The sequence below is a fragment of the Lactuca serriola genome, chromosome 5, assembly GCF_051521515.1.
Source record: "Lactuca serriola cultivar US96UC23 chromosome 5, Lser_US96UC23_V15, whole genome shotgun sequence".
Classification (NCBI taxonomy): domain Eukaryota; kingdom Viridiplantae; phylum Streptophyta; class Magnoliopsida; order Asterales; family Asteraceae; genus Lactuca; species Lactuca serriola.
The window spans coordinates 12,714,397-12,724,352 of NC_136412.1; the positions used below are offsets into that span (position 1 = coordinate 12,714,397).

The 9,956-nt window shown below is 31.6% G+C and overlaps 1 protein-coding gene across 1 annotated transcript; it reads left to right on the top strand.

Moving 5' to 3' along the window:
* Positions 1-6,372: 6,372 nt before the first annotated feature.
* LOC145051995 (uncharacterized) lies at positions 6,373-8,635 on the top strand. Its single transcript, XM_078999810.1, has 7 exons — positions 6,373-6,703; positions 6,801-7,407; positions 7,514-7,606; positions 7,699-7,764; positions 7,898-7,963; positions 8,041-8,094; positions 8,205-8,635. Exons 1-7 carry the CDS (start codon positions 6,468-6,470, stop codon positions 8,340-8,342), a joined length of 1,260 nt encoding a protein of 419 aa, XP_078855936.1. The 5' UTR covers positions 6,373-6,467; the 3' UTR covers positions 8,343-8,635.
* The last annotated feature ends 1,321 nt before the right edge of the window (positions 8,636-9,956 follow it).

The window sequence follows — 9,956 nt, forward strand, 5'->3', positions numbered from 1 at the left end:
GATGCAAAAGAAAGAATACAATGCGCTATATATAGACAGACTAAGCTAAGATATCGATGATGGACATGCCTATTTCAGAATCGAAATATTTGCACAAAAATTGCGAACACAACCATTTGATACAACAAATATAGACCTAACAAAAACCCAACATATATAGTTACTTAATGTTCTTTTCTTCTAGATTATTCTTATTTTAATATAATGTTGTCGTTCTAAAAAAACAATATTACTTACTAAAATTTATAGAATTAGATATACTACGAATATTATAAAAATACTACGGTATAACTTAATTAATTATTGTTAAAAAAAATCAATGTTTGTCCACCTTATATTTACAACTGATGAATATTCGTACATTGTACGATAATACAATTATATAGTTAAAATAATATTTTTTTAAAATTATTATTTAATATTTCTATTTTGAAACCCAATGTTAGTAGGAAAACAAACATTAACCTATTAGTTTTACTAAATATTATAGTTTTAAGTCATTTTGAGGTATATAATTATTTGATAACTTTATAAACTATTTAAACTTATGTAAATTATATATCAAACATATAATGATCTATATATATAACGAATAACAAAATATATGAAAAAATAAACACTTCCAAATAAAAAAACATATATTATAATATTTTTATTAAAAAATATCTATATATAACGAATACAAAAAATATGAAAAAAATACTACCACTTTTAATAGCATAAAAACGCAAAAACATCTATTGTAACATTTATATTAAAAAAATTATATATATATATTTATATATATATATATATATATATATATATATATATATATATATATATATATATATTGTAGCACCTGGTTCCTGGTACGTATTCCTTGTAATTAACATTTCTTAAATTATGCATTTTTGCCTTGGACTCAGCGAGTTGAAGGACCAACTCGCCGAGTCGGAGCGGGATGAGACGCGGGGTCTAAGCCTCGGACTCGGCGAGTCGGTTCCCGGACTTGGCGAGTAGTCTCTGTTTAGGAAAAAACGCTAATCCGGGTGTTTGCACCCTATTTAAGCACACTAACTCGGCCTCCCTTGTCCCTAACAGTTCTAGGAGAGTTGTAGAGCGAAACACTAGCCCCTTTTTGTCCTTGTGAATGATTTTGGCCTTGTGAAGGAGGTTTGAAGCTCAAGAGAAGAAGAAGGATGTGGAAGAGTGCAAGGAAGAGAAGTAGATCCGATATCTACCCTACAAGAGGCTTCCATTCAGGTAGAAAAGTTCCTACCTTGATCACTAGTTCATTAGATACCATTTTTGTCCTTAATTGGTGGTTTTCAAGCCCTAAAACACCAAACTCCATGTGTTTGTGCTTAATGATCCGAAAGGACTTCAGATCTAGACCTTATGGACGTATTAGAAGTATAAAGTTTCTGTGGTTGAAGTGATTGAGGTCCCCATTGAATGTATGACCTCATAAAGAGCTTGGATTTGCCTTTTGGAGCTTATAAGGCCATGCATGCACGTAAAGTTTGCAACTTTACGTGATAAGCATGCCCTAGGAACATAGATCTATGGTTTTGGAGCATTGCATGTCTCAGTTTTGGTCTATATGGGAAATGGGTCAAGGGACTCGGCAAGTCCCAAAGTGGAACTCGGCGAGTTCTATGAAGATGGTCTTAGACTCGGCGAGTTGGATGAACAACTCGGCGAGTCCTATGAGGATTGCCCGGAACTCGACGAGTTGTTCTTCAAACTCGGCGAGTCATATGAACTGTTACTGAGTAAGATGGGTTTAAGTGTAAAAGGTCCAACCCTTCGTAGCTGCATGCGGAATTAGCAATTTAATGTGTAGCAATGGTCCCAGAAACCCAAATCCTCAAGATGGATGCTCTGGTGAGGATTTGGAATCGAGTAGGAGATCTGCTCGTGGGACTTAGTGAGTTGTTCTCGGACTCGACGAGTCAGATCGCGAGTTGGTCCAATCGTCCCAAGTAGCGAGTTATGGGTGACTTAGTGAGTAGAAGAGGGACTTAATGAGTTAGTACTAGGTTAGTAGAAGAAGGACTCGGCGAGTCTGTGCCATGAATCGGTGAGTCCAGTCAACTGGAAGTTTTTCTTTGACCAAGGAGTTGACCTTGGACCAGGGGTGGGTCAGTCATCAGACCTAAGGGTATTTGTGAGTGGCTAATCTATGTTATGGATTTATAGCCGGAGGATTACCGGTGCAACAGTCAGACATCTAGCAAGCAGACTTTCAGCAGCTACTTTTCGAGGTGAGTTTCCTTTCAGTAGGAACGGGTCTAAGGCACCAATGCCGGCCCGTATAGACGATATGATAGTATCGGAGTGTGGGCAGAGCCCGTATCTCATAGTTGAGTTTGATGATGATATATGCTAGTGTGGTAGAATTGTTTATACTCGTTGTCTGTGTGATACATGTATGTTTTGGTTTAGTAGCTGAGTGTGGGCGAGGCCCGTATCTCTCAGATAGCGGAGTGTGGGCAAGTCTTGTATCTCCCAGATAACGGAGTGTGGGCGAGGCCCGTATCTCTCAGATACCGGAGTGTGGGCGAGGCCCGTATCTCCCAGCTAGCGGAGCGTGGGCGAGGCTCGTATCTCCGTGAGTGTGGGCGAGGCCCGTGTCTCCTAGCTTTTCATTATATGATTGTTTGGTATGTGGTACGATGAGGGAACTCACTAAGCTTCGTGCTTACAGTTTATAGTTTTGGTTTCAGGTACCTCTTCAGCGTAGGGGAAGGAGCTGGCACAGTAGCGGCACATCATACACACATCTCGTTTTCCGCACTATGAGATTATTCTGGGATTTGTACTCTGACACTATCGTTGATTTCATGTTTTGGTTTTCAGACACATAATATGTCTTAAGAAATGATATGATCAAATGTTGTTTATTTTCTAACGTTTCGTGAATTGTTTAATTAAAAATGAAATATTTGGACTTGAAAAAAAATGGGTCGTTACATATATATATATATATATATATATATATATATATATATATATATAAACATGAATTTGATATATAGAAACACTATTACAAAACTACCTTTTTTAAGTCTTCTTATCTCTATTCAAACACATGAATGCTTTTAGTGAGCAAAACTTACTTATATATTATTAATATAAGTTAGAAAGTGATGCAATGCAAAAAAAAAAAAACAACACAAAGATAACCAAGAATGAACCTATTGATTCTAAAAGAATAGTCATGACAATCTCTTCAAAACCACGTTGATTCTACGAATACTGTGGGATTGGCTTCAAAATCTGGGTTAACATACAGAATTTGGGAGAAAATCGAAAGTTCATAAAATTGATGATCGACCATCCAAATTACATCAAAAATAGTTAAATAAGAAGCATAAATTAAAATGAAACCCTAAAAGTCCATGTGCCAAATACAAACCCAAAAACAAAACCCAAAAATTCAGAAAAAATAACAAAATTGTTCATAACTCCATTTAGAAAGCGATTTCTTGACTCAAAAATGGGTAGGGACTTATCTAGACATAAGCCTTGCTCCAAGCTTCGATTTGACTAGTCGTAGGCCCAAAACGGAGATTCGTAGCCAAAGTTATGGTCATTTCCGTGAAGCCCCTTTAGTCATCCGATCGATGGCCTCTAGGAACGCAATGTCCCGATCCTCCACACTAGGGCCCGCATCAGAAAGTTATAAATTAAAGGAATATAAAAATCATTTAATAACTACTAATTAACAACTATAATTTAAATTTTTTTGAGTTGTAAGTAATAATAAATATATATAATTTAGAACACTCTTTATATATATATATATATATATATATATATATATATATATATATATATATATATATATATATATATCATTTTAAATAATTGGTTTTGATGTACCATTTTAACTATTTCAATTATTAAAAATAAAGATATTTAATTTTAATTTTATAACATACACAGGTGAATATATAAGTTAAATAAATCATATATAATATATATTTTCTTAAACGTCGTTTTTAATTCTTGTCGTAGTAGGATGGAAAAAACAATATCATATGAAAAGCAAAATAAGTTAATCATGATTATATATCAAATGTTAATATTGTTGTTTTCTTATTAAATATTGTATTGTTAATATGTTGTTAAAGATAACCTAAAGAAAAACTGCAATAAAATAAATCAGAAAATTTGATAGTTGAATACATATATGAAAATATTACATAAATATACATTTAAATCTATAGAAAAAAAAAACTTATATTCGTCTTCTCTACTGAAACACAAAAACTCATATTCATTTTTTGACTCTTATTTCTTCTTTCAGCACCATTTAACCATAGAAACTTGATGACATTACTTTACCGCAATCAAAATGTTTTTCTTGACAAAGAAAAATCATAAACATATTCTAAGTAAAACATTGATGTTTGGAGAATCAAATTCGTAATACACACAAATCACATACAAAGATCATCTTCAAGTAGCATAAGTTGAAGAGTTGGAAGGTTTTAAATGAATATAATTCAATATAAATAATCTATCTTAAATCATATTCTTTTGAATGACCTATTTATAATAGATAGATAGAAAGAGACAATAAATTATCATTCCCAAACATTACTATCAAGTGTTAGATAAAAGGCATAAGAGAAAACCTCGTACAAACCTTCAAACATATGAGCAAAATCTGCATGTCAAAAAAAGAGACAAATGAGTTTAGAATCAGTATATTCGGGAGACACATGGCATATCTCATTCTTCATGAGTATAACTATAATTCCGGAGAAAAAGAAGGAGTTTATGAGTTTTGGCTCTTATTCTTGTTTTTATTAAGTCTCAAATACTTCCATTAACTCATACAAATGGTGACTTAAAACTGGAAATGATTTGTTTAAGCTTTTATCAAATTTCAAGAATTATTATCAAAGAAAAAAAATCATATTACAATTACCATGGAAGCGACATAGCCCATTTATTCAACTCTTCATATATGAATCGTAAACGCTTTAAATACATGAAATATTTTTATGTGAAAATACTATTAATATTTGAATCATAAACGTTTGAACAACATGAATGTTTTTTGAATCACAATAAAAAAAATCATATTACAATTATTATTAATACGACATAACTCATTTCTTTAACTCTTCATATTTGAATAGTAAATGATTGAACTATATAAAAGCTTTTTGAATCAGAATGCATTTAATTGCATAAAGGCTTTTGAAAGAAAATAATGGATATATATATATATATATATATATATATATATATATATATATATATATATATATATATATATATATATATATATATATATATATATATATATATATATATATAATGAGATAATGCAAAAAATTATTGAGAATTTATAAATATTGTAATTGCTATTAATTAAAGAATAGAAAAAGTCATTTAGGCTTCAAATAAATATGCTTTGAGAAAACAAATTATCTACATATGAGTTTAAATGATCTCCTAAGAGCACTGTTGTAAAAATCTCGACTAGGTCCCGATTAATCTCCGATTAATCCCTAGGCGCTACTCAACCGATTAGAGGGCGCCTAGCGATTAATCCTTGCATAAATAATGAGTGAAATATTATAAAACAATGAAATTTTAACATTTTAAAAAAGTTTTATCTCAATGGAAATTATTTGAAACATAATTAGTGTTGTATTAATCATATTAACCTATTTTGTTATCATATTAGTGGTACTTACGAACTTTACTATGATATTAGTCATATTTATTTTTTTAAAATTCAACAAATTAGCAATTAATGGTACTCGATTAATCCCCCAATTAATCTCTGTCTAGCCGATTAATCTCTTGACCCCAGTCCACCGACTAGCTAACGTCGAACGTTTTTTGCAACCTTGCCTAAGAGTGAAATAGATAGATTAAAATTGTTATCTTTGTTAATTTTTTAGTGTATGCATGATTTCGAGTTCCGTGTATAACCATATTAATATTTATATCAAAGATCGAATAAAATATCTCCCATCCTTTTTCCCATTATTATTATTATTATTATTATTATTATTATTATTATTTATCTTAAACTAAAAGCTAAAACATACTTTAATAAAAAATCTAAGACAACTAATTAAAAAGCCAATAAGACCAAAACCATTAAAATTGAGAGTCAACCGTTAAATGATAAATCGAATTTACTAAAAAGAACTAAAAATCAACAGGTGTTAAATTTATTGTGAATGATTTTTATAAACTAAACATACATGTATTGTGAAAAAGAAAGTAGTTTATTTTGTTTTTTTACAAGGAAAAAAGAAAAGGAAGTCAACCAAATTCTGGCTTTTCTTCTGTTACTTATCCTTCCTGCACTCTAAATCCTTTTTTCAAATTCATATAAATACCCCACAAGAACCACCCCTCAAATTTCATTTTTATAACTTTCAAGCAATAATTTTTGTACTAAAATCTCACTTGTCTTCAAGATCAAGAAATTTATTCGATCCAAAAAGATGGCAGACAGTTGGTGGGATTCAAGAACAAGGCCTTGTTTGGATTCAGTATCAGTTACCTCGATGAATCTTTTTCAAGAAACCAGAGAAAGCACGACAACAACAACCACAAGTGGTGGTGGCGGCGGAGAAGGTGGTGGTGGGGTGTTGGGCAACAACCCAAGTTTACAAATGATGGAATTAGGTCTTTCATCACAACCAATATCACAGTCGTTGGATTGGAATCAAGCTTTATAGTAAGTCTACTAGAACATGGTTCTTGTTCTCCTTATAAACCCTAATTTTCTTTATTTTAATTACTAAGAAAAGTTTAATTCTTTTGATGCAAAACAGTCGTGGAGATCAAAGAAGTGATCATCATCAAAGTGGTTACCAAACCCTAGCTCAAGAAGATCATAGTTTGAGCTCAGCCACAAGTAATTTCCAAGAACCCCAATGGAAATCACATAAAATATATTCGGATTCTCCAACAGAGTTCAAGCAAATCAATGTTAGGGGTTTCCAATTAAATGAACGGATGCAATACGATGAAAACGGATTAAATCCAAGCTTCCAAGCAATGGATGATCATTCCTATGGAAATTCAACGGTTATACAAAGTTTATTCGGTTCAGAAAATAACACGAGTCAACAAGATTCGGGTTATGATCAAAATCAAGGACTGAGTTATATGTATCAATCTAACTATGGTGGTGTCCCCATGCAGTCTGGTGGTGGCTGCAGTGGTGACGGCGGTGGAGGAGAGTATCCTCCGCAACCACATGAATTCTCAGTGAATTCACCATCAAAAGTGCAACCATCGAACATTGCTACACAACTACACTTCTCCAACAACGCTCGATTTTGGAATGCATCTGCAGCCTCAATGAATGATGTTAGATCAAGTTTTTTTCCTTTGCAAATGCATCCACCTTCATCAACCATTGAAGATAAAACAAAGGTATAGCTAGAAATGATCAAGATTGACACCCATACACTATACCTACAAGTTATATAACACGAGAAACCTAATATTTTATGTTACTTTTGTGATTTTTTTTTTCAAGAATCCCACATCAGAAATGGTGAGAAAAGCAAGCAGCAAATCATCATCAACCAAAAGACCAAGAAATGAAAACCCACCATTGCCAGCTTTTAAGGTACAGGTTAATATATCTTGTTTTTTACTCTTTTTTGGATCTTGAAAACACAATTAAAGTTGAAACTCTTTGTGTTTATTTGGATTGATCAGGTGAGAAAAGAGAAGATGGGGGACAGAATCACTGCGCTCCAACAATTAGTTTCACCTTTTGGAAAAGTACGCATGATCAATACATTTACAATATATAACTTCAAAAAATTTCATCTTTCTTGATGATTAAGTCTTGAAATTAAAGACTTGTTTTTTGTTTTTTTTTTTATAATAATCACAATCTTTCTGGTGTTTCCAGACTGATACAGCATCGGTCTTGTCTGAAGCTATTGAATACATCAAGTTTCTCCATGAACAAGTTAACGTAAGTATTCCATTAATTCAATATATTTAGCGCAAAAGAAATGCATATAACTGATGAATCGTTAATTGTTTCTTCAGGTTCTAAGTACTCCATACATGAAAAGTGGAGCTGCAATCACGCAACAACAACAGGTATATACGCATAAAATTAGCATATCATAGATCATGTGTTCGAAATTTTTTCTGTTATTAATTAATTATAATAGAATTAATCAAATTTATGATCTTGGGGTTTAATTCAGATTATAGATAAGGAAGGATCACGACAAGATCTAAGAAGTCGAGGGCTTTGTTTGGTACCGATATCAAGCACATTCCCGGTGACACATGAAACGACAGTTGATTTTTGGACACCATCTTTTGGGGGAACTTTTCGATGAGTGTGAAAACACGAAAGAATTTGTTCATGGGGCCAGTAGTGATCATCAAACGAATTAATTCTAAGCAATAAATTAGGAATATCTTGTATAAATCTGAAGAGAAATCAAAGTGGAAAAGTAAAGAAAAGGATATGAATCTTTAAAATGTTGGGCCAGCTACAAGCAAAATGATGCAGCTTTGGCCAATGTTCTTAGCTAAAGGTGTCACTCTTTGTACATAGAAAAATGAGTCTTTTAATTTGTAATAATTGTAGCATTAATAATGATCAATTAACTAAAGTTTTGTTTAGGAATATGTGAGAGCAAGTGCCAATTATACTTCCCATGTATAATAGTTAAACTTATATATATAGTGTTCATATATGTATTGAATTTTAATTTCATTAAGGATTTTTTGAATCATATTGTTATGTGTGTGTATATATGTGCGATGAATATATAGGAAACAACGAGTGTTAATTAGCTACTTCTATTTGTGTTGTTATGTAGCATCTTTACATGAACTTTGGGCAACCAATTAAATATCTTAGCTACTTTGACTACAAAATAAGCAAAAACACAATCCATTGAAAGACACTTATAAATTATACGGTTATAATTTAATTAGATTTATGATAATTAATCCGTGATTTTATTTGTTGCTGTGTAGCATTATATGTGATAGGTTAACTATAGGTTTATTAATTGATGATCTATTTATCTCTTTGGAGACTGGTTTTGGCAACGCCTTTTGCGAATGGAAAATAGAAATACTTGTGGCTTCTTAGTGCTTGTAAATAGCCTGATAGATTCAACATGCCACATCCATATTATAATTCTATTTTGAGCCGGGTTAAAACTATGATGAATGCAAAAGGAATTTGACCTCTATCCGTCTTAAAATAAAAGATTAAAAGACCACCATAAGCATATTAAAAGTTGATAATAGTTATATTGTATAAATAAGTACTTCAAAAAGATAAAAGTTATTTAGCATTTATATATCTTATTTACAAGTTGGATTCTTGGTTCTATCGTTCTAGATTCTTAAACCATCTTTTTAGATATTATCGCCATTATAAGTATAAATTCTCAAATCATAACATGATAAACATTGTAACTTTATATATTACATACACGAAAAAAATTAGTTGCAAGTAATCGTCACGACACCAAGATTTTGCATCAAAGCCATCTCCTTTGACCTTGTTAATTAAGTTGGTCGTCACTCGATCGTCAAGGTCCTTAAATGAGCCTCACTTACTTGACCCATTTTGACTCGATATAATATGCTTTTTGTGTGTGAGTAAGACTTGGTTTTGAAAATTTAATTAAAAGAAAAAAAGAAAGAATATAATGTTGGGAATAAACGAGTTAGTGGAAGTGTGGTGTTCATAGTTTTAGTATTTTTGATTTAGTTTTATATGTGATTAAGATTCCTAAAAAGGAAATGGAAGGGTGTTGGTGAAGGAGTAATGGGACCCATGCCTTGTGCTTTATATCTAATGGTCTATGGACAACTAGAAATACCGTATTATTTTTTTCAAAAAAAAATGTGTTATTAATTTATCATCGTTATTTCTTTGAAAATAAAATAAAATAATCAAAAATTATATAATTCAGTGAGAATATCTA

What these genes read in the sequence shown, in the direction of transcription:
- LOC145051995 (XM_078999810.1), top strand. Translation starts at nt 6,468, where the DNA reads ATGGCAGACAGTTGGTGGGATTCAAGAACAAGGCCTTGTTTGGATTCA. An exon ending in GATTGGAATCAAGCTTTATA is followed by an intron (nt 6,704 to 6,800) that starts GTAAGTCTACTA and finishes GATGCAAAACAG; the next exon opens with TCGTGGAGATCAAAGAAGTG. An exon ending in TAGTTTCACCTTTTGGAAAA is followed by an intron (nt 7,765 to 7,897) that starts GTACGCATGATC and finishes TGGTGTTTCCAG; the next exon opens with ACTGATACAGCATCGGTCTT.